Source organism: Sceloporus occidentalis, unplaced genomic scaffold (assembly GCF_023333645.1).
Source record: "Sceloporus occidentalis isolate IW3139 unplaced genomic scaffold, rSceOcc1.0.p SCAF_3, whole genome shotgun sequence".
NCBI lineage: Eukaryota > Metazoa > Chordata > Lepidosauria > Squamata > Phrynosomatidae > Sceloporus > Sceloporus occidentalis.
The window spans coordinates 246,114,543-246,138,531 of record NW_028316983.1 but is presented as its reverse complement, the minus strand read 5'-3'; the positions used below and the strand labels follow the sequence as shown (position 1 = coordinate 246,138,531).

General features: G+C 40.3%; 1 protein-coding gene across 5 annotated transcripts in view; it reads left to right on the top strand.

Moving 5' to 3' along the window:
• LOC149317720 (DNA topoisomerase I, mitochondrial-like) overlaps nucleotides 1–23,989 on the top strand; it is a 51,383-nt gene that overhangs the window by 21,744 nt on the left and 5,650 nt on the right. For 4 of the 5 annotated variants that reach the window (XM_089518067.1, XM_089518068.1, XM_089518069.1 and 1 more), the window contains exons 7-17: nucleotides 2,789–2,848; nucleotides 5,861–5,936; nucleotides 7,058–7,713; nucleotides 13,045–13,160; nucleotides 13,986–14,107; nucleotides 15,285–15,407; nucleotides 16,949–17,136; nucleotides 17,733–17,877; nucleotides 20,103–20,246; nucleotides 21,559–21,744; nucleotides 23,060–23,128. In XM_089518067.1, the coding sequence (XP_089374193.1) occupies nucleotides 2,789–2,848; nucleotides 5,861–5,936; nucleotides 7,058–7,713; nucleotides 13,045–13,160; nucleotides 13,986–14,107; nucleotides 15,285–15,407; nucleotides 16,949–17,136; nucleotides 17,733–17,877; nucleotides 20,103–20,246; nucleotides 21,559–21,744; nucleotides 23,060–23,128 (1,885 nt within the window). Of the gene's footprint in view, nucleotides 1–2,788; nucleotides 2,849–5,860; nucleotides 5,937–7,057; nucleotides 7,714–10,500; nucleotides 10,774–13,044; nucleotides 13,161–13,985; nucleotides 14,108–15,284; nucleotides 15,408–16,948; nucleotides 17,137–17,732; nucleotides 17,878–20,102; nucleotides 20,247–21,558; nucleotides 21,745–23,059; nucleotides 23,129–23,989 lie in introns of those variants that run through there. The other variant, XM_089518071.1, reaches the window with a different exon arrangement.

Sequence of the window (23,989 nt, the reverse complement as noted above, 5' to 3'; positions counted from 1 at the left end):
ACCGAACTGTCTCTGTTGTAATCCAAAGTATTGGGAGTGATCTGGCTTTGTGTGTGTAAAGCCCATTAGCTGTACAAAAGATCTGCTACTGACAGAGATACAAAACTGCTGTCTATCATCTATCTATTTCAGTGTGTGTGTGTGTGTGTGTGTATGCAGACACACAGAGAGAAACGTGTACACACACACACACAGAGATAGATGATAGACAGAATATATATATACCTCAGAGCCAGCATTGTGTTGTGGTTTGAGTGTTTGACTATGACTCTAGAGTCCAGGGTACGATTCCCACCTCAGCCATGGAAACTTATTGGGTGACCAAGGGCAAGTCACACTTTCTTAGAGGAAGGCAATGCCTTCCAACCTCGTCTGAACAAGTCTTGCCAAGTTGACCCCATGGGGTTTAGGATTTTAGGGTTGCCATAAGTTGCAAACAACTTGGAAGGCACACATAAACACATATACTTACAGATATATATCTCTGTGTGTGTGTGTTGCGTGCCTTTAGGTAATTTCCAGTCTGTGGATATGGGGGTCATACTTTGCAGACATTACAACATGGCCCAAAAAGTACAACCACATATGTAAGGCAACTTAGATGTGGGCAACATATCAACAAGATACACAAAGCCATGCACGTTCCTATTATTTAACTTATATCCTGCCAATTTTCCAGCATGGGACCTAAGGCATTGATGTCTACTGCCTTCGCCTCCCGTCAGCCCTAACTGTTATGGCCCATGGTCAGGAATACTGGGAGGTGTAGTCCTAAACATGTGAAGGGCTTCAGGTTGGGGAAGGTAATCATAACTTAATATAGCCACCATCATTTTTGGACTCTTCTTGTGAGAATTGCCAAAGGAAAAACTGTCATGATGGAAGGCATGCACTTAAAATGTTTACCACTAGATCACTGTGTTTTGAGCTATATTTCTTTTGGACAACTGTGGCAGATGCTCAAAATCAGTCTAAAGCCTATTCCATGGAAAGAGAGATGAATGTGATAAAACCAGGGTTGGCTGGTTTAAACCAGGTTAGTTTAAACCATGGTTTAATCCAAATGCCTTAAAAAACACTTCTGTTTTTTAAAATTATTCATATATAGAGCCAGAGAGGCAAAGTGGTTTATGTGTTGGACTATGATTCTGGATACCAGGGTTCAATCCCCAGCTTGGCCATGAAACCCACTGGGTGACATTGGACAAGTCGCACTCTCAACCTCAGAGGAAGGCAATGGCAAACCTTCTCTGAAGAAATCTTGCCAAGAAAACCCCATGATAGGGTTGCCATGAATTGGAAATGACTTGAAGGCACAAAACAACAGCAACAACAACAACAACAATATATATATATATATATATATGTCTGTCTGTCTGTCTGTCTGCCTGCCTGCCTGCCTGCCTGCCTGCCTGTCTGTTATTACTCTTACTGGAACAACAGTGACTGAATTTAAACATTTTGACTTTTTACAGTTTATTGGCAGTTGTCCATTGTTAGACCAGTATCTTGTGTCAGTTGCTTCTTTTCAATCCCTCTATTTTATAATGCAAGAAATTCTGTCCAGAAACAAATTTTTCAGTTGATAAAAGTTCAACAAAAACAACTTGCTTTAAAAGAGCCCTTTTAAAACAATGATTATTTAAGCTGGTGATCAGAACATCTGAACTGCATTTTGCTGTTTAATTTTCTGATTTAGTCTTTTATTGGTGTAGTCTTATACACTAATGCAAAACAGCAACAACCCTGGTTTAAACAAACAAACAAACAAACAAAAACTTTTTTTGGGTTTTTTGTTTGTATTGCCTTGTTTTTAAAATCTGGTTCCCCCTTCTTCCAGGGTTAGCATTTCTTGCACTATAAAATACAGGGATTAAAAAGAAGGAACTGACCTAGGACATTGGTCTAACAAAAGAACAACTGCCAATAAACTGTAGAAAGTAAAAATGTTTAAATTCATACAGTCATTATTGTTCCAGTAAGAGGGTTGGAAAATAGTAATAACAGCCAAATAGATAGATAAATATTTATTATGGCCACACACTAGCATAAGAACAATAAAAAACGGCATACAAATACAATATACAACCCTGGATAAAACTGCTAGGCCCAAAAAGAAAAGGAGTGTATGATGGTTGCCTAGCAACGAGCATCTTGCACTTCCTCTTCCATTATCTGGACCATAGGCTGGCATCAATTCTACTTTGGGTTTCTTATGAAAAACGGTGCCCGTTCTCATCCATTGGAAGTGTCACAGAGAGATGTGGGCAACTGGAGGGCCCTACTTCATTTTCTGTTATTCTGCATCCAAAAATCCTGGGACTTGTCTACGCGATTAAAATATGCCTTATTTCACTTGATTAGAATATGATCTGGCCAGATGTGATTTGCAAAAGTTTGGGCCTTTGGGTTGGGGCAAGGAAAAAACTACTTGTTTTCTGGAGAAAAGCTTTACGGTTTTTACCAGCATATATGGGAGTATTTGTGAAGATGCACATTATCGAACCGTCTGCACCGTATAGCAGAGCGAGGGAGAATAGATGTGAATAGAAACGAATATTCTCAGAAAAGACAAGGCAATTGAACGTTGATGCGAATGTGCAAAAATCTGCAGCAATTCGCATAGTACACTTACGTGTAGACTAGCCCCTGGACTCTGTTATCCGAAATAGATTATCTCAAAATCTTTCTGTTTTGGATTGTAGATTTGTGTTGGACCATAAGGACATACCTTACCCAGTGCCTTGTTTTGTCAGAAAAACCAAATCTGATTTGTTCTCTCTTTCAGAGGTTTTGAGAGTACCATGGATTTCGCAGACTGTAACGGCCATGCTGTTTCTCATATGAGGTAAAATCAGGATTAGTAACCACAGAAAACATGAAAAAATTTTGCACATGGACTTATCTCACGCTTGTATAATGGGTCCATGATATCACTGGGGTTTGATTCCAGGACACACACACACACACACACACACACACACACACACACACACACCATGGGTACCGGAATCCGTGGATGCTCAAGTGCTATTTTATACAGCGGGGTGGGAAAATGGTATCCCTTTTATATAAAATAGCAAAATCCAGATTTGCTTTTTGGATTTTTTAAAAAATATATTTTCAAGCCGTGGATGGTTAAATCCATGGATGCAGAATCCATAGTTATGGAGAGCTGACTGTAGTATGATCACCAACTTAGTTTAAGTAAAGTCGCCCTCTGTATTCACAGATTCTTTATCCATGGATTCAAGCATCTACAGATTGAAAATGTTAAAAAGATACACAGTACAAATTCCAAAAAGCAAACCTTGCTTTTGCCATTTTATATAAGGGACATGATTTTATTGTGCTACTGTAATATAATGGGACTTGAGTATCCACAGATTTTGGTATCCAGAGGGAGTCCTGGAACCAAACCCCAGTGGATACCAAGGGCCCACTGTACTTGTAAAGCGTGCCAGAGAGAGATTTTAAAAAGGCATATCAAAGATGGTAGGAACAGTATTTTTATTGTGATCAACTAATGTTCCCAAAGTAAAGTGCATGTATGGAAATCTTCTTTGGGTAAGCTGCCTGAAAAATAGGGGCAAAATAAAAGAGAGGGTATGCTGTTAAGCCATGGCTGGTTCTTTGTTTAAAATGGCAATGAAGCAAATGTTGTAGAATGGTTTTGCATTTTGCAAAAACAAAACAAAAAACTAAGAATAATAATCCTTTTTCTGCCCCCCCCCCCCCCCAATTACTTTCTTTATGTCCTACCTTCTGGCAAGATCCAGGACCTGAAAAGCTTGTAACCTACTGGGAAATGACTAGTGAAAGTCACAATATAAATACAGGTTGAGTCTCCCTTATCCAGAATTCCAAAATCCAAAATATTCCAAAACCCATTTTTAATGTATGCCTGAAATAGTGACATCTTTGCTTTCTGATGTTCACAAATTTTGCTTAGGCACACAATTATTTTAAAAATATGGTATAAAATTACCTTCAGGCTATGTATATAAGGTGTATATGAAACATAAATGAATTTTGTGTTTAGACCTGGGTCCCATCTTCAAGATATCTCATGGTGTATGTTTATGCAAATACAAGTATTCCAAAATTTAAAAAATCAGAAATATCTCTGGTCCCAAGCATTTCGGATAAGGGAGACTCAACCTGGAATTGTCATAAATAATTCCAAAAAGCCAATAAAGTCAAGCCTTTATTGAAAACTTTGCTATTCACAAGTCTCTTGTAAAGGTAGAAAGGCGTAGGAAATAAGTGGCTTGGTTGTTTTAATACTGAAGCTTATTTTGACTTAAAAGCTTATATTTATTTGTTCTCTTTACTGAGTCAATAAAAGCAAACTTGGGTACGTTGGCTATGGAAGGTGCAGTGCTGATCTTTTCACCCTTTAAATCGGGGGAGGAAACATTTGTCTGTTTAGATATATTGGCCTCTGCCAACACTGGCAATACTGGGTAGTTGAAGCTGTATTTGAAAGCATCTGGAGAGCTAAAAGTTACCAACACCTCTCTTAAACAAAGTCCTGTCTCTCCAAGCTGGGATGGAAATTGTGTATCCTCCAGATGTTGTTGGAGTGCAACTCTGTCAGGGATTTGAAGGGTTAAACACAGCACACAGGGAAATGCTTGATGTGTGTGTGTGTTTGGCCATGAGCATTCAGCAGAGTGGCAAGACTGATCAGCACAGCTGAAGTTCATTGTGTCAAGGACTCTTCAGTGTCCAAGTGCACGTAGTCATGGGTGATGAAACCATGTGTCTGGATTGCACAGGAGACACATGACATGGTTACACACCTGAACTCACTGGGTTTGGGAGACCACATGGTCTGGAGACTATATAAACCCAGGGGTTGCAAGGGATTGTTTGTGGGTTTGTAGAAGGAGTTGGATTGGTATGGTTTGGAGTTTTAGAGATCTGTATTTGTATAATAGCACTGTGAATAAAGAGCACTTCGGGAGACTTAGTTTCTCTGGTGGTTTATCAGAAGAAGCTATAGCATTGGTTTGCTGTGTGTCCCCAGAGGTTCCTGCATTGCTGCAGTTCCTGGAAGACATCCAGTTGCTGTCATCCCAAATTGGACTTTGGAGCCATGCTTCGGCTTCTGGAAATTGCCAGCTCTGCTACAAGGGTCTGATTTAACCCCAGGACTCGTTTGAGTTGCTGATAGTGGTTGTTGGACCCCATCAGTTGCGCTGACAACTCCCATGAATCCTAGCCAGCACAGCCAGTGGTGAGGAAAGCTGGGGATTGCAGTCCATCCACATCTGGAGGGTCACATGTTTCACACCTCTATTCTAGGTAGCACTAGCAGTGGGTGAGATAGGGCCCATACAGACAGGCCAAAATAAAGATGCTTCAGGTCACTTTGGAGGTATGCTGTTTAAATGACACATGTGTCCTAAGAATCTGGAAGCCATGCTAAAGCCATACTCCAGTCCTAAGGACTGGAGCACAGCTTTGGTGCACCTTCTGGCCTCTTAAGATGAATGTATCATTTAAACAGCATGCCTCCAAAGTGACTTGAAGCCCTATCTGTATAGGGCCATAGTGACACCTTGCACAAAATTATTAAAAATCTAGTGTATAAAATTACCTTCAGGTTACATTTTTTAAGGTGTATATGAAACATAAATGAATTTCATGTTTAGACTTTGGTTCCAACTCCAATATAAGTCATTACGTATAAGCAAATATTCCAAAATCTGGAAAAATCCACAATACTCCTGGTTCCAAGCCTTTCAGAGATGGGAGACTCAACCTGTACTTGAAGGAGAAACCTCAGAAAATCATACACCAGACTATTTAAATACTGGCGTGAACATTTCTTATGCTGTGTTTGTGTATGTAGAATAGAGCCTATGAGAAAGAAAATCAAGCTGGAAACAGAAGAAAGAGTGTGCACCAGGAGGGATGAAAACAAGACAGTGAGTATGGTGGAATTTTGTACAGAATATAACAATGGAATTTGAATAAAAGCAGGACTAAGAATGGCGTAGGAATCACAGGATCAGTTAAAGGCTTTCGTAAACCATAACTCCCAGGAGCTCTAGCCAGCATTGCTAATGGTGAGACATGTAGTTGTAGTTGAATAACACCTGGAGAGCCATAAGATTCCCACCTCTCTCCTGCTATCACAGGCTGCTGCCACACTGCAGAAATAAAGCAATCTGATACCATTTTAAGTTCCATGGCTCAATGCTATGGAATTCTGGATTTGTAGGTTGGTAGAACACCAGAGCTCTCTGACAGGAAAGCTAAATATCTCACAAAACTTTCAAGTCCCAGAATCCCATAGCATTGAGTCATGCCAGTTAAAGTGGTGTCAGACTGCATTACTTCTGCAGTGTGGATGCACCCACAGTAACCACAGGCAGAATCTGAAATACTAGAATCAGAAATACTTTGATTCAAAATTTATTTTTATTTGAAAATAGGTGTGATCTATTTTCAAATAAAAGTAAATTTTGAATCAAAGTATTTCTGATTCTGGTACTTGTGGGTGAAGTTAGTCACTAGAGCTCAGAAAAAATGCTTTTTCAAACTAATATATCCTAGACTCCTGCAGCCACACAAAGATCTGAAGCCTTACCTGTTTTCACAGGGATAAATGAAAGGTCAGAACAAAGGCTTATCCAGGCTGCTGTCACATTGCAGAATTAATGCAGGTTGACACTGCTTTAACTGCCTTGGCTCCATCCTTTGGAATCCTGGGATTTATAGTTTGTTGTGGCACCAGAGCTCTCTTAACAGGGAAGGCTAAATATTCACAAAACTAGAAATTCAATAGCACTGACCCATGATAGTTAAAGTGGTCTCAAATTGGATTATTTCTGCTTAACCTATCACAGAGTTTTCTTGGCATGTTTCTTCAAGGGAGGTTTGGCATTGCCATCCTCTGTGGCTGAGAGAGTGTGACTTGCCCAAGGTCATCCAGTGGGTTTTTATGCTCCAGTGGGCAATCCAACTCATCTCCAGAGTAGTAGTCCAACACTCAAACCACTACACCATGTTAGCTCCCTTGACATTCCTAATTTGTTTCTGGCAGGTGAGCCAGCGACAGGTGAAGAAAGAGTTGCTTTCTTCAGAAACGGACCACAGAGCAGTGGAGAGAACTGAGAAAAAGAAAGCTTCTGATGTGAAACAGGAGAATGAGAAACATGAAGGACAGGAGGTGAGACCAGGAGGCCATGGCAGAGCAAAGACTGCAGAGGAGGAGAAAGTGAAAGGAAGGAAAGAAGAGAATAATAATGAAAAGTGGCTGAAGAGGGAGAGGAAGAGTGAAGGAGAGGAGGGAGAAGATGTGGTGGAAAGAAGGAAGACGAGTGAAGTGAAGTCCGAAAGAGAGAACAGTTTGGATGGTGAGATGGAAATGGCCGGAAGGGCATCTAGGAAAGAAGGGGAAGAGTTGGTGGAAGGTGGACCAGAGCTTGGGCTGCCCTTGGAAATCAAGCAGGAGTGCAGTTCTGAGGAGCAGAAGCCTGCCAAGAGGAAGAAGAGGAAAGACCAAGAGGTCCCGGAGGATGGCAGGGGAGAGAAGGCCAAGAGAAAGAAGAGCAAAAGAGCCACCTCAAAAGCAGGGGCCGGAAGATGCTCCCGAAAGAGGAAAGCTGAAGAAGAGGCGGGAGCCCATAGGAAGAAAAAGAAGAGGAGGGAAGAATGTGGGAAGGAAAAGGAAAACATTAAGGAGGAGAAGTGGAAGTGGTAGGTCTTGCATTTGCGATGGGCTTTTAAATGGAATGAATGTAGATAGATCAACATTATAAGAAGGCATTGACTCATTGAAAAAGACAGTGACGCTGGGACAGATGGAGGGAAGCAGATGGAGAGGAAGACTGCATGCTAGATGGTTGGACTCTTAAGGAAGTGAAGGGTGTGACTTTGCAGGATCCAAACAGAGCAGTGGAAGACAGGAGGTCTTGGAGGTGTCTCATCCACAAAGTTGCCATCAAGTCAAAGGCAGTTAACAACAAAACATAGGAAATTGTCCAAAGAGAGTTTCTGATTTGAGACACCTGTCAGGGCTGGTTTAGCCATGGATTCCTGCACCAACAAGGGGTTGGATTGGATGTCCCTTAGGGTTCCTTTTTTGTTTCAACAAGCCTTTGCATGCTAACTGACTCTTGTGAAAGGCTTTTTAATTGGGATGTTGTTGTTGTTAACTGTCCTTGAGTCATGGCAGCCCTGTGGATGAGACACCTCCAAGACCTCCTGTCTTCCACTGCTCTGCTCAGGTCCTTCGAATTAAGGCCTATGTCCTCTCGTTGAGTTCATCCATTTAGTGTGTGGTGGTTAAATGACGGTCCTGCAGACACAAGGTTGTGAGTTCGATCCCACAGGGCTCTAGGTTGACTCAGCCTTCCATCCTTTCGCAGGTCGGTAAAATGAGTCCCCAGCTTGTTGGAGGCAATTGACTTACACATTGTAAACCACTTAGAGTGCTTAGTTCACTGTGAAGTGGTATAGAAATGTAAAGTGCTATTGATATTGCTACTGCCTTCTACATTTCCTAGCATTATATTGGACAGTGGGCCCTTGGTATCTGCTGGGGTTTGGTTCCAGGACCCTCAGTGGATACCAAATCCATGGATGCTCAAGGCCCATTAAATACAATGGATAATAAAATAGGTCTCCCTTATATAAAATGACAAAATTAAGGTTTGCTTTTTGGAATTATGTATCCTTTAATATTTTCAAGCTGTGGATGTTTGAATCCGTGGATAAAAAAATATGTGTGTGGATACAGAGGGGTGACTCTAATTCATAAAATGACAAAATCAAGGTTTGCTTTAAAAATTTATATATACATACATATATATATATATATATATATATATATATATATATTCAAACCAGTGGATGCTTGAATCCATGGATAAAGAATCCGTGGATAAGGAGGGCTGACTGTATTTTCTAATGAGGTGTGCCTTCTCATGATATGGCCAAAGTAGGACAGCCTCAGTTTTGTCATCTTGGCTTCCAGGAAGAGTTCAGGCTAGATGTGCTCTAGAACCCATTTGTTTGAATTTTTTGCGGGCATCCACAATATTCTCAGTACTTTTCTCCAGCACCACACCTCAAATGCACTGATTTTCTTCTTGTCTGCTTTCTTCACTGTCCTGCTCTCTCATCCGCACATGGTGATGGGGAAAACAGTGGCTTGGGCCATTTTGATGTTGGTGCTCAGTTGTATATCTTTGCATTTTAGGATCTTGTCTACTTCTTTCATGGCTGCCCTTCACATTTCTGATCTTTTATTTATTTATAATTGGGATGTACTGCACTTTGTCTTTACTGCTTTGTTTTAAATTATTTAAACAATGTTCTAAATTCATGTTTTTAACTTGCTTCTTGGTTTTGGGATTTTGGGGGGGGAATGTTAGTACCTTATATTCAAAGATACAGCTGTGTTAGTCTGGAAAATCAGTATGCAAAGGGATCTTGCAGCACCTTTGAGACTAACCGAAAGAAATAAGTTGGCAGCATGAGGTTTCGTAGACTAAAGCCTACTTCCTCAGATGCAGATGCAATATAAGTATCTTATATTGTTTTAGTTTTATACTGTAAACCACTGGAATCTCACTCCAAAAGAAAGGCAGGATATAAATAAAATGCATAGAGAGATCTTTTCCATCTTTATCACTCCTCTGGCCTGGGATCCCCTGCCTTCCTATACAGAAGAGAGAGTCTAGAGCTGCAGTTAGTTCTTGTAAATTTTAGAGTTTGTGCAATTAATTTTTTTTAATGAATTCACTCAGTGCTTAGATGCCAGTTGAAAACTTGTTTGTCGTTATACACTTTATTCTTTTATTTCTTGAATTCTTCTTCTGGATACAACACATACATGTGCATTAACGTTAACCAGATATTGATGCTGATATTGTATTGTCATGTTTTCCAAATTCTGGAACTCAAAGTTGGCTAAGGTAAAACAAAACAAAACAAAACAAAAATTAAAACAGTCAAAAGCACTTTTACAAAGACAGAAGTAAAAACCCTGTAAAAAAATTAAAATGCAATTAAACTAGGCATAGAATCAACACTATTTAAAACAAATGTATTGCAAGACTATGAAAAGCCCAGCTGATAAAGCCAATTGGGTGTTCTTAAAAAGGAGGAAAGAAGAATGTAGCAGACTGTCTTTTAAATGCTTCTGTTTCTTTAAATAGGTTTAATTGAAGAAGGCTGAACAGAGGGCTGCCTGGAAAGCAGTTTGTTTGCATCACGTGGCCAGGGGAGGGTTTAGACTACATTTCCCATCTTTCCTTGGGGCTCTGGCATTGTGGGTAGTCAATTGACCAGACTTGAGCACATTTTTAAAGGTGCATTATATTATTCAGTGGGTTCTATGTGGTTGGTTTGTAAGCAAGCTCTCGACAAATGCATTTTATTTTTATATGCATTTAATTTATCAAAATGCACTTTACTTTTAAAATGCATTTAATTTCCAGTAGTCTGAGATGAGGTGCAAGCATTTCCTGGTGAAAGGTTAAACCCAAGGCTTGCACAATTCATGCCATGCTGCTGCTGAGAGCAAGGGATCCACTGTGTGCTGAGTGCTGCTGCCCAGCTGCAGTCAGATCAGTTGGCTGCATTTTGCCATGACTGGACCCCAGGAATGCTTCAGTCCCGCTGGACCTTGCCAAGATGGGCAGCCTACCCTTTTTGTGTCCAGCCCTGTCCAGCCTCCCTTTACCATTTCCTGACACTCGCTGTCAGAAGGCTTTGTGCAAGGCACACAAATCTAAAGAAGACCCATGACAGGTAGGAGAGGTTTGCAATGACAAGCTGGTACTTTTGCAAAAGGAAAGCTCTTGTAGGAGCCTTTCTGGTGTATGTGTGTATGGAGTCTCTTTCTTTGGAGGTCTTGAGATATATATATATATATATATATATATATATATATGGAGGTTATTTTATTTATTTTATTAATTTTAATACTTTAAAAATACATAGTAATCAAGAAACGTTAAGCATCACATTAGTAAAACGTCCACACTGGCAAAAAACCCCACAAAAAAAAAAAGGAAAAAAATACATTTACAACAACGCTTCACAACAGAAACCTTCCTGAAGGCTTCGTATTAGAAACTTAGAAATAATTCCTTATTTATTTCTTTTAAATTACCTGCTTGCCATTTTTTAATCATACTTTCTTGTCCTTAACATGATACACTACTATACAGAGTCACATTAACACCTTATACAAACTATCAAGTACATATATTTATCCTCATCCTTAATTATAATGGTTTCTCAGTTTTATCATCTGCTAGCGTCAGATGGTCTTATAGTTATTTAACGGTATAATTCCATAATCTAATATAAACTAACATTTATTCTCTTTTTCCTTATGCAAAAATTTTAGTAATGGGTGCCAAACCTTTTTGCATTTATCCCATGACTTTCCATTTCTTAAATAGTTATTTTAAACATAAAATACAGATAAAAACAAAACTCTAGCAAGTATTCCTATTAATTTGTGACATTCATTTCTCTTTGACTTCCCTTAATTAAGTTCTACTGTACAGATTTCTTTTCTGTTTTCTTATAACCCCATATTTCAATTGTGGTCATACCCTTTTTGTTTTGCTTTTTTAAAACAATCAACATACTATGACCCACTTTCTGTATCCCTTTTAAGGTCTTTAAACAGAGTCTGGAGGGCCTTCTATTAGGAATGCTTGGATTGTGTCTTCCTGCATGGCAGAAGAGGTTTGGATTGGATGACCCTTAGGGTCTCTTCCAAATCTAGGATTTTATGATCTAGGAGTCCTAGTAGACCACAAGTTGAACATGAGTCAACAGTGTGATGCGGCACTAAAAGGACCAATGTGATTCTAGGCTACATCAATAGAAGTATAGTGTCTGGATCAAGGGAAGTAATAGTGCCACTCTATTCTGCTTTGATCAGGCCTCACCTGGAATAATCCTGTGTCCAGTTCTGGGCCCCACAATTCAAAAAGGAGGTTGAGAAGCTGGAGTGTGCCCAGAGGAGGGCAACTAAAATGGTGAAGGGTCTGGAAACTATGAAGCCCTGTAAGAAGAGATTTAGGGAGCTGGGGATGTTTATCCTGGAGAAGAGAAGGCTAAGAGGTGATATGATAGCCCTGTTTAAGTATTTGAAGGGATGTCATATTGAGGATGGAGCAAGCTTGTTTTCTGCTGCTCCAGAGACTAGGACCTGGAACAATTGATAGAAGCTACAGGAAAAGAGATTCCAGCTCAACATTAAGAGAAACTTCCTCACAGTAAGAGCTGTTTGATAGTGGAAGACACTGCTGCCTTAGAATGTGATGGAGTCTCCTTCTTTGGGGGTCTTTCAATAGAGGCTGGGTGGCCTTCTGTCAGGGATGTTTTGATTGTGAGTTCCTGCATGGCAGAATGGGGTTGGACTGGATGGCCCTGGGGGTTTCTTCCAGCTCTACGATTCTGTGATTCTATGAATTAGTTTCATTACATGCAATGGGATCTCGCAGCAATTTTGAGGCCAACTGAAAGAAAGAAGTTGGTAGCATGAGCTTTTGTAGACCTGAGCCTACTTCCTCAAATGCATGGGAATCTGAGTGGGTCTCAAAGGAGCTGCAAGATCCCTTTCCATGCTGATTTTCCAGGCTAACACAGCTGGGTCTTTGAATTCTAGTTTTGATATGTGTGTGTTGTGTGCCATCAAGTCATTTCTGACTTAAGAAGACCCTAAGATAAACCTATCACCGGGTTTTCTTGGAAATATTTGTTCATCTATGGTAAATAATGTATGGTTAGGAGGCATATTGGATGGATGAATAAAACAATGAGTCCATTGTAGTGACTTCAGGTAACCTTATTTTATTTTATTTTATTTTATTTTATTTTATTTTATTTTATTTATTAGAGTACTTATACCCTGCCTTTCAGCCCTAAAGGCTATCAGAGCGGCTTACAATTATTATTTTTATTATTTAGACGGTTCCCTGCCCTCAAGCTTACAATCTAAAAAAACAAACCTTGTAAGAAGGGTGTCAGTTGCCTGTCTTCTCAATTTCATCTCACCAGGTGGGAAGAAGAGCAGCGTGAGGACGGGGTGAAATGGCATCAGCTGGAGCACAATGGTCCATACTTCGCACCACTCTATGAACCTCTGCCAAAAGGTGTCAACTTTTATTACAATGGTAAGGAATATTATTTTTCTTGAACAATGAAAAGGGTGCATGCTTTAAGTCCTAAAGGACACAAATGAGAGAAGCTACCTTGATTTTGTCTGTTTGACTGGCTGCTTCTTAGAGCGGGAGAGGAAGTGTTTGATAATGTTGCAAGGCAATCCACTGGTCCACTGTTATTATTATTATTATTATTATTATTATTATTATTATTAACCTTTATTTATAAAGCGCTGTAAATTTACACAGCGCTGTACATACAATCTTTTTAATTGGATGGTTCCCTGCCCTCAGGCTTACAATCTAAAAAGACACGACACAGAGGAGAAGGGAGTGGTGGTGGGGAAGGGGCCTGTCTAGTAAGATAATACATATAAAATACATAGCAATACAGGAAATGATTCAATAAAACAGACAACAAAAGAACATCAGATAGCAAGTGACAATTATGCAATGCCTGGGAACGCTTCTCTGAACAGGATGGTCTTCAGCTCCTTTTTGAAGCTGGTTAAGGAAGTGATGGCTCTTGCTTGCGGGGGAAGAAGGTTCCAGGAGTGAGGGGCAGCGAGTGAAAAGGGGCGAATCCGGGATGGGGCAGAGGAAATCCTGGGCTGAGACAGCAGACCTTGACTACCAGAATGGAGGGCCCTAGTGGGAAGGTGAGGGGAAATAAGGTCTGATAAGTAGGGAGGGGCCAGTCCATGGATGGCTTTAAATGTCGACAGCAGGAACTTATACTGAATGCAGAAAGGGAGTGGGAGCCAGTGAAGGGATGCCAACACAGGAGAGATGTGGTCAGAGCGGTGGGTGGATGTGATAATGCGTTGTTTCTTCTAGGCAAACCTATGAAGCTCAGTCCAGCGACAGAGGAGATAGCTACGTTCTTTGCTAAAATGCTGGATCACGAGTACACATCCAAGGCAATTTTCCGGAATAACTTCTTCTGTGACTGGATAAAGGTATTTGACATACTTAGGTGTGCGTACATGTTGTCTGCTATTTGCTGTCCATTAAATGCCCCTTTTAGAAAGTTTCCAGGGGAAAAAATCCTCCAAGTTTACATCAATTTTCTGTTGCATCAGTCAGACACAGATATGAGACCGGAGAACCGTAGGGAGATTTCAGGAGTTCCGCAAATCAGTGGGAGCCAATATTTGTGTTAGACTGATAGCATAGTCATGTATCTTTGGCGATTGCCAAGCTAATGTTTCTGAAGATGAGATGTTCTGTTTAAGAACCAAAGAGTACCCCTGAAGGCCAGATTGAATTCCAAAACCAGGGCACTTTTCCTGCATATGTGTGACTTTTGGGACACTTTCTACATAGGTATTAATTAATTCATATAAATAATAAAGCTGCCTTGAATCTCATTATAGGAGGAAAGTGGGATATAAATCCCAGAAATAAAATAAAATAAAACAGCAGCAAAAGATCCTCATGTGGGAATTCATTTTCATACTTAACTTCAGTGCGACCAACAGCCTCATCCCATGTATTTTTACTCGGTTACTCATGTAACACACAAAATATTAAGGTTATGAGAAAACGTTGCGAGATTCAGAAAGTGACTGGGGAAGAAGGGGAAGCACACTATATGCCTTTTCCTTTCAGCACTGGGCTCCTAATCTTTCCAAGGGCTGGAATAATTGCTCCAATTGAAGCATCGATAACCTGGCTCTGGTAAACCTACATTTGGTTTCTAGCACCAGTTGGCCAAATACTTCTGAGAAGTTCATGGACAGAGAGTAAAGATGCTGTCTAGGATTTATGGTTCAGTGTCTGATGCTCAAAGATACACTTCTTCTGACATGTCCCCTAAAGGTTCTAGGTAGTACTAAGCTAGGCATGGCCTTTACACTCCACTCTCAGGTAGAGGAAGGGAGAGATCTAGATCAGCAATTCCTAAAGTTTGGTCCACCAGATATTTTGGACTTTGGCTCTCAGAATTCCTGACTGTTGGCCAAATTGGCTGGGGCTTCTGGAAGCTGAAGTCCAAAAGACCCAGAGAACCAAAATTTGGGAATCGCTGATCTACATAGTTCCATGCCTGCTTAGATCCTCATTTCTGTATAATCTTATTTCCTGGTGTGGAAGCTGTTTTAGAACTGAAGTTGCTGCCTCCTTCTTTTCCCACAGGAGATGACGCCAGAGGAGAGGAAGAAAATCAAAGATCTGAAGAAGTGTGATTTCAGAGAGATCCATCAGTATTTTGTGGATAAACAGGAGGCCCAGAAGGCTCTTCCCAAGGAGGAAAAACAGGTTTGGATACCATTACCTGTTGATAGAATCTAAGGTCTTTTTGACTGCTGGACTGTAGTTAAACTTCTAGAATTTCTTGAAAAATCTCTCTTCTTTTCCTCCTCCATCTCCTCCTTCTTCTTTTTGCTACCCTTACTTCACAATCTTGAAGGCTAGACTTCTGCAAATGCGTTGAGCATTAGGCCATCTATGACAAGTAGCTTAAGGCTGAACAGTCAGTTCACTCCCACTGTGTGCCCTCAGATCACCATGTCAGCATTTGTGTAGTCTTCTTGCTCATTTTACCAAAGTCTAAATTAAATTATCAGATTGAAATTAGTGCTTCACCACATTCACATATTTCTTTTTTAAAAAATTAGTAGATGGGTAGATGACCTTCTCGGCAGTGGCAGCCCAGTTATTGCATTTCCTCCTATACTTAGATACCTGACTGGCACAAACTCTAGTGTAATTCCAGTGCCATATAAAGGCATGGTTGTTTACTAGGGTCTTTGTGGTTGTAAAGTCGTGGAGTTGGAAGGGACCAAAAGGGCCATCTACTCAAATCTCCTCCCATGCAGGAAGACACAACTAAAGTACTCTTTAGAGATGCCCATCCTGTTAAAGACCTCCAAAGAAGGAAAGTACACCACCTAATGAGGCAGTCTATCCCACTGTTGGGATAGTTATTCCTAATTTTTAGGTGGAATATTTTTTGACTCTGTTGTTCTGTGTCCTAGTCTCTGGAGCAGCAGAAAACAAGTGCACTCAATCTCCTTCATGATATACTTTCAGGTATAGTTGGTCCTCCGTACTCACTAATTTTTTTATCCATGGATTTAACTATCCACAGCTTTAAAATATTCCTATATATATTATAGATATATTCCAGAAAACAAATTTTGAGTTTGCCATTTTATATAATGGACACCATTTTGTTATGTCACTGTATATAATGGAACTTGAGCATCCATGGATTTTGGTATCCATGGGGGGGCGCTGGGACCAAACCCCAGCAGATACTAAGAGCCCACTGTGTATAAATATGACTATTGGGCAACTCAGTCTTATTTTCTTAGCTCAGGCTTATCGTACCCAGCTCCCTAAATTATTCCCTATAGGTTAGAACCATATACATTGAGCCCTTGGTATCTGCTGTGGTTTGGTTCCAGGAACCCTCATGGATACCAAAATCCATGGATATGCAAGTCCCGTTAAACACAATGGATAGTAAAATAGTGTCTTTTATATAAAATCAAGGTTTAGTTTTTATAACCTATATGTTTTTTTAAAAAAAAATGTTCAAACCATGGATGCTTAAATCCATGAATAAAGTATCAGTGGATAAGGAGGGCCAACTGTATTTATATGACCTTTTATTGTCTCTGGTTGTTTTATACTGTTGAAATCAATTTCATTGTATTCTAACCTCAGATAAAGTATGAGCTTTAAATGTTGTAATAAAATAAAAAACTGGAAAATAAAAACCCATGTAGTTATTAAATATCTTAATATAAATAAAAGGAATTTATTTATTTATTTATTTAAAAACAAACAAACAGAAATTGAAAGCAAAGGCAGAAAAAATCCAGGAGGAATACGGTTACTGCATAATTGATGGACACCGGGAGAAGATTGGCAACTTTAAGACTGAGCCTCCAGGTCTTTTCCGAGGCCGTGGGGACCACCCTAAAATGGGGATGATCAAGAAGAGGATAATGCCTGAAGATGTCATCATCAATTGTAGCAAGTAGGTACAAGGGGTGTGAGTGTAGGTAGTAGCTATTAGGGGAGGAATGGGTTACGCCTGTGCATTTTGGTTTTGTTTGCTTCTATACAGGGTGCCTGAAAATTAGCCTTACAATTTCAGTGCTCTATACAAGTGAAAGGTACTAGATTATGGGGCTCAGGTTGATCAAAAAATAGCAATAGCAGCTTCCAAAAATACGGCAGAACCAGCATTTGGAGGGCAGGAAGTAGGGATGTTGTACGGCATATTTAAACATTTCCCCCTTTTTAAGAGTCTGACTCCCTCTTTAAAAAGGTTAAGAGGTGGGGATCATGTGCGCCGCAGACGTTGCTGATTGCAAGTACCACCAGCCCTAGCCAACATAACTAGTGATGAAAGATGATGGGAGATGCAGTCTAAAAACTTCTTGGGGTGGATGGGTGGCATGATGATAATTTCTGCTTTTAATATTCCGTAAGCCTCGTTGGGTCCCAATATTGAGGAAAAGGTGGGATATTAATCAGCAGTGGTAATATAAAGGCTAACTTTTGTTGTCTCACTAATATTTTAAAAATGCATTATATGCCTTGCCCCCACCCCATTTTCCTCCCTGCCAGGGATTCAAAGATCCCACGCCCCCCTCGAGGCCACAGATGGAAAGAAGTGAGGTCTGACAATACCGTCACTTGGCTGGCATCTTGGACAGAGAATATCCAGGGGGCCATAAAATACATCATGCTGAACCCTAGTTCGAAGTTGAAGGTGGGAATGTGTCTTCCCTGCGGGAAGTATTTTCTGAAAACTCTTTCTTCAAGCCTGACCAGGCATGGGCCGAGTGTTGAGCAACTCACCTTTGACAGTTCAGTCAGATGATTCTGTTTATCCATGCATTGCAACAAAGGAACACAGAGAGCTCTGTGATGCTTTAAAGACTTGCACCATTAGTGTGGCAGATGTTTTCCTGACCTGGATTTTGGTGTGTCGTGTTGATCTGTGTAGTTCCCCTCTGTCAGCTTATTTAGCCAGAAGCAGAGCAAAGGTTCACAATACAGATTGAGTCTCTCTTATCCGCATTTCCAAAATATGCCAAAATCCAAAACATTTTCTATGGGTGGCTGAGAAAGTGACACCTTTGTTTTCTGATGATTCAGTGTACACAACCTTTGTTTCATGCACAAATTACAAGAAATGTGTATAAAATTACTATCAGGCTATGTGTATGAGGTGTATACAAAACATGAACTAATTTTATGTTTAGACTTGAGCCCAAGATACCTCATTGTGTATATGCAAATATTCCAAAATCCAAAAAATAAAAATAAAAAATCCAAAATACTTCTGGTCCCAAGCACTTTGGAAAAGGGAGACTCAACCTAAATTACATTTTATTGATCTAAAGCCTCTGCTATTTGGACTCCCTTTCAAATCTAGCTTCATAGGGAATACCATACACATGCGTGCATCTTCGGGGAGAATGAGAAACCATCCACCACATTTGCAGTTAGGCATGATTTATTACCATTCTTAGAGTTCTTGTGTACTAGGAGAGTTGCATTTTGTTGCAGACACCATACAGAACCATAGACATATACTGTATGCCTTCTGCTGTATGGTCCCCTGCACAGTTGTAATCCATATCCCCAAATTTCATCCAGTAATCAGGAACATCTTTTTTTAAAGATGTAAAAACAAAACAAAACCCAACAGAGAAAAAAATGGTTGCAGTGGCTTTTTGCCACTGGAATAGCTTTTTATCCCTCCTTTTGTTTTTAAGTTATATCCACACTGCACAGCTGTAGCAGTCTGATACCACTTTAACTGTCATGGATTTAACCCATGGAATCCTGGTATTTGTAGTGTAGTCAGGTACTTGGAATTCTCTGCCAGAGATATAGTACTTTAGTTCAAGAGACTGGACAATTTCATAAGGAACATAGTTTGCAGCAGGTACTTAAAATTCTCTAATGCACTTTAAACTCTAACATTAGAGCTCCTTTGCTTTCTAATGGTTTACAGATAGAGCTCTGTGAAAGATAATTCTTTGTCCCATAAAACTACAAATTCCAACATTCCCTAGGATGGAGCCAGGCCAGTTAAAGTGGCATCAAAGCATTAAAAGTATGTTGTGTGAAAACATTCTTTTTATTAATATTTTAAAAAGACTTGACATCTCACCATTCAGCTGAGAAAGACCAGTTCTCTACAGCCATTTTCAAAAGGTGGTTACATTTCTGAAGATGCCAGCCACAGATGCTGGCAAAACGTCAGGAAGAAACTTTTCTGGAACATGGCCACATAGCCCGAAAAACCCACAAAAAACTATGTATGCCGGCCATGAAAGCCTTCGACTTTACATTTCTGATTTAAATTGGTATCTGTCTTTTCTGTTCTGTGTGGAAAGCCCACCTGGGATGAAATACTTATTTGATTTTTAAATGCCTTCCTTTCTCTTTCTCTTTTTAAGTGCCTGCCTTTTGTAATGTGGGATAGTGGAGCTAGCATGGTGCAGTGGTTTGAGCATTGAACTACAACTCTAGCGATTAGGATTTGATTCCCCACTCGAGCCGAAAAACCCTCTGCATGACCTTGGGCAAGTCACAGTCTCTCAGCCCTCTGAACTACTCTTGCCAAGAACAATCTAATGACAGATTCATCTTAGGGTTGCCATAAGTCAAAAATGGCTTGAAGGCACACAGCAACAACTTTCTCTTCCTGTCTCCCATAAAAGTCCTTTGTCAGGGATCAAATTCATTTTGGCCTTCCCTTTTGGATTTTCCTCCTGTATTACATTTTTAAATATCTTTTTATAGATTGTATAAGATGCTTACACAAAAATCTGACACACATATATGTTAATGGGCAAGTGTAGTTGTGGATGGATTCCAAAGGCACCCAGTGAGATTGGGGACTATTTCTGCAAGTCTAATCTGGGGCAGCAGTGGCTGCTGTTACAAGAGAAGTCTCACCTCCTGCTGCTTTTTTTTCAGGGGGAGAAGGATTGGCAGAAATATGAAGTGGCTCGCTGTTTGAAAGGAGTGGTTGGCAAGATCCGTTCTCAGTACCGAGCCGACTGGAAATCCAAGGAGATGAAGAAGCGACAAAGATCTGTGGCACTCTACTTCATTGATAGGGTAAGGAACTGCTTTTCAGGGTTGGATTCTGACTATCTAAACAGCTTGTAATTCTCCATGCTGTGTTCTCATCTCTTGGTGAGAAGTCGCAAAAATGCCACAAAAGCAGGATGAGCAGAATTAGGATGCAGCTGCACTGCAGTATTAATGCGGTTTGACACTGTTTTAACTGCCATGGCTGAATGCAGTTGTATTCTGGGATCTGTAGTTTTGTGAGATAGCCTTCCCTATCAGAGCTCTAGTGCCACAACCAATTACAAACCTCAGGATTCTGTAGCATGGAGCCATGGCAGTTCAAGCAGTGTCAAAATACATTAATTCCGCAGTGCAGACGTAGGCTTACTTGACCATATACAAGAGCTGGGATCTATGCCAGCTCCATATTGTATCCTTGTATACAGAGGCCTTTTCTAGATTGGTGTAAAGAAGCATGCGTTCTTGCAATACAGCTCACTGAGGTTTGCTGGTGTTTTAAATTGGGGAATTTTTTAGATTTTGGAATATTTGTGTATGCATAGTGAGATATCTTGGGGATGGGATCCAAGTCTAAACATGAAATTCATTTATGTTTCATATACATCTTATACATAGTCCGGAGGTAATTTTATACATAATGTTTTTTTATAATTTTGTGCATGAAACAAAGTTTGTGTATACTGAACCATTAGAAAGCTAAGGTATCGCTATCTTTGCCACCCATGGGAACACTTTTGGATTTTGGAATATTTTGGAATTCTGGATAAAGGAGACTCAAACTGTACTATAACTCTAAAAAAATACTTTTTAAAAAAATGGCAAGAAAGGAAGAGAAGAGAAGGAGTCCTTTTCTTCCAATATATCTTGGAATTAAGGAACCACTTGAGTGTGGAAAGAAAATGTTGCTGGTGGCGCAAGGAATTGCAAGAAAATAAACTAGGACAACAGACACATTATTTTGATGTTATTTTAAAAAAACCCAGAGAACTACAACAGCAAATAATGCAGCATCCAGCAACCTCCTGCATCATTTGCCCCAAGTGAAAGAGCCCACAGTAAGGTGTAAGTTGTTTTTCAGGAGTACAGCTCCTAGACCAGGCTATGGTGGCCTGTGGATTCTGGGAGCTGCAGTGCAGAAAATAAGTTTTCTAAGCTCTCATCAGAACATAAGAGAATCAGGTCAGTGCAAACCATCATATAACTCCACAGCAGTAAGCTGGAAGCCTCTGAAAAGTAGGGCATGGAGTTACTCCTTTTGAAGAAAAACAAGCAAACAAGGAAGCCATTCTCTTTTGGTTGCCTGACTATTTTTGTTTTGTTCCATGTCTCGTTCCAGCTGGCCTTGAGAGCAGGGAATGAGAAAGAGGAGGGCGAAACGGCAGACACAGTGGGTTGCTGCTCCTTGCGTGTGGAGCACATCACGCTGCACCCTCGGCTGGACGGAAAGGAGAACGTTGTGGAGTTTGACTTCCTGGGGAAGGATTGCATCCGCTACTATAACAAAGTGCCTGTGGAGAGGCAGGTGAGGGCATTCATGTGTGCAGAGAGCAAGCCAACTACAGTAGGTCACAGAGGCAAAGCTTTGAAAATGCCCTGAATTTTTAGCCAACATGAATTCTTCCAGGTTCTAAGCTAGCTTCTGGATCAGTGTTCTGGGGTTTTGACCAACTAGGAAAGTCTTATACTTGACCATGGAGTGTTCCATCCTCCATTTCTTAGCACATTGTCATTGGGAAAACCCTGGCAGAGCAAACATAATTCTATCAACAGTGCTCTAGACCTGGATGCAAAAAGAACACCAACTTTTATTTTTGCCAGAAGTTGTAAGGTAGAGAGCCAACACAGTGTTGTTGTTTGAGGATTGGACTATGACTGTTGAGACCAGGGTTTGATTCTTTGCTTGACCATGGAAACCCACTGGGTGGTCTTGGACAAGTACACTCTTTCAACCTCAGAGGCAAACCCTCTGAACAAATCTTGCCAAGAAAACCCTATGATAGGTCCCCTTTAGGGCCACTCAAGTCAGACACAACTTGAAGGCACATAACAACAACAATATCAACAAAGAAAATTTCCTCCTCAGTGCACTGCAGCCATTTGCATCTCTGTTGTTGCTCAGTCTGGTTGTGTCATTTCCTCTCTTCTCTATGTTAATGCAGGAAGAAAAAAAATAAAATGCTTTGTTGTTCTTGTGTTTTCAATTAAAAAAAAAAACTTATGGTGACCCTAAGGTTGAACATGGGTTACTATTGGCAAGATTTATTCCCAGGAGGTTTACTATGGCCTTCCTCTGAGTCTGAGAGAGTATGACTTGCCAAAGGTCACCCAGCGGGTTTTCATGGCTGAGCAGAGTTTCAGACTTCCACAGTCCTAGTCTAACCCTCAAACTGCTACATTTTGTTGTTTCAGATTTTGGGGGGGCAAGATTTTTTGAGGCGGAATTTGCCTTCCTTTGAGGCTGAATGAGCATTTGATCTCTGATCTCCCAGACTACAACACTTAAATCACTACATCATACTTGTTCTGACATTTTCAAACATTGTTTTCTAATCATATTGTCTTTACACAAATCTATTGTGCATGTACACCTGAAGTACTATGTACAGTTCTTGTCACCATACCTCAAAAAGAGATCTAGAAAGAGATCTAGATCTTGTAGAGCTAGAAAAGGAGCTCTACAGGATCATCAGAGTGATCCAGAGGCTTTGGGAATGTTTATGTTAGAACACACACGAGTCTTTGCACGCTTACATTTTGATAACAGTATTTTTGATAAGATTTTTGTGCACGTTTCTACAAGGACATTGTCATCAGAGCTTCCTTCTTCATTGATGCAGGTATTCAAGAACTTGCAGTTATTCATGGAGAACAAAGATCCTGGAGATTGCCTGTTTGATAGGTTGTCTGTAAGTTGGAGATCCATCTGGGTCGGGATCTAGGGTGGGGTTCTTGTGGCTGTCCTGAATTTTTCATACCCATATATCAAGCATACCCAGTTTTTTCTAGAAATTGAAATTTTCTGTCTCATTTTGGCTCTTTGGTTTGGTGCAAGGAAGATACTTGGACTCTTATCTTTAAGAGAAGGTTGGGAAGAGTGGGAACATGATCCACCACTTCGACCATGGAATGGTCTGAAGGCACCTGAATTAAAGGGTCTGCTGAGTACATAGACATGGAAACCACCTAGGAATACAATAGATATTTTCCCCTTTTATTCCACCACTATGCCACCATTTGTGGAGTTTCTATCCTTTATATGAAGGTTCCACACTTTATCCCACTGTTGTGGTCAACAATTGTTAGGGTTTTCCAACTTTTGTCCCACCAACTGGGGGGTTTACACTTGGGCAATTCCCCTAAGGCCACCAACTGTGAGACCTCCTCTCAGGCAATCCCATCACTGTGACTAAATGTGGGGTTTCTACCATTTAACCCACCGTGAAGACTTCCATGGTATTAATAATATTAATATTAATAATAATAATAACAACAATAATAATAACAACCGTTTATTTATATTTCCCGCCTCTCCCTACAGATTGAGGCAGGCTTACAATAATAAAAATGGAACACTAATTTCTATATATTGACTGAAGTTACTAAGACTTATCCTGATTCCCACCCTTGTGACACCACTTTGCAGACTATTTAATTACCCTCAGGGTACCTATGAGGATTTATGCAATTTACATCCTCAGTGAACATCACCTCTATATTCAGTGCTGCCACCAAATACACCTTGTCTTAATCCAAGCTCTCAGGTAGTG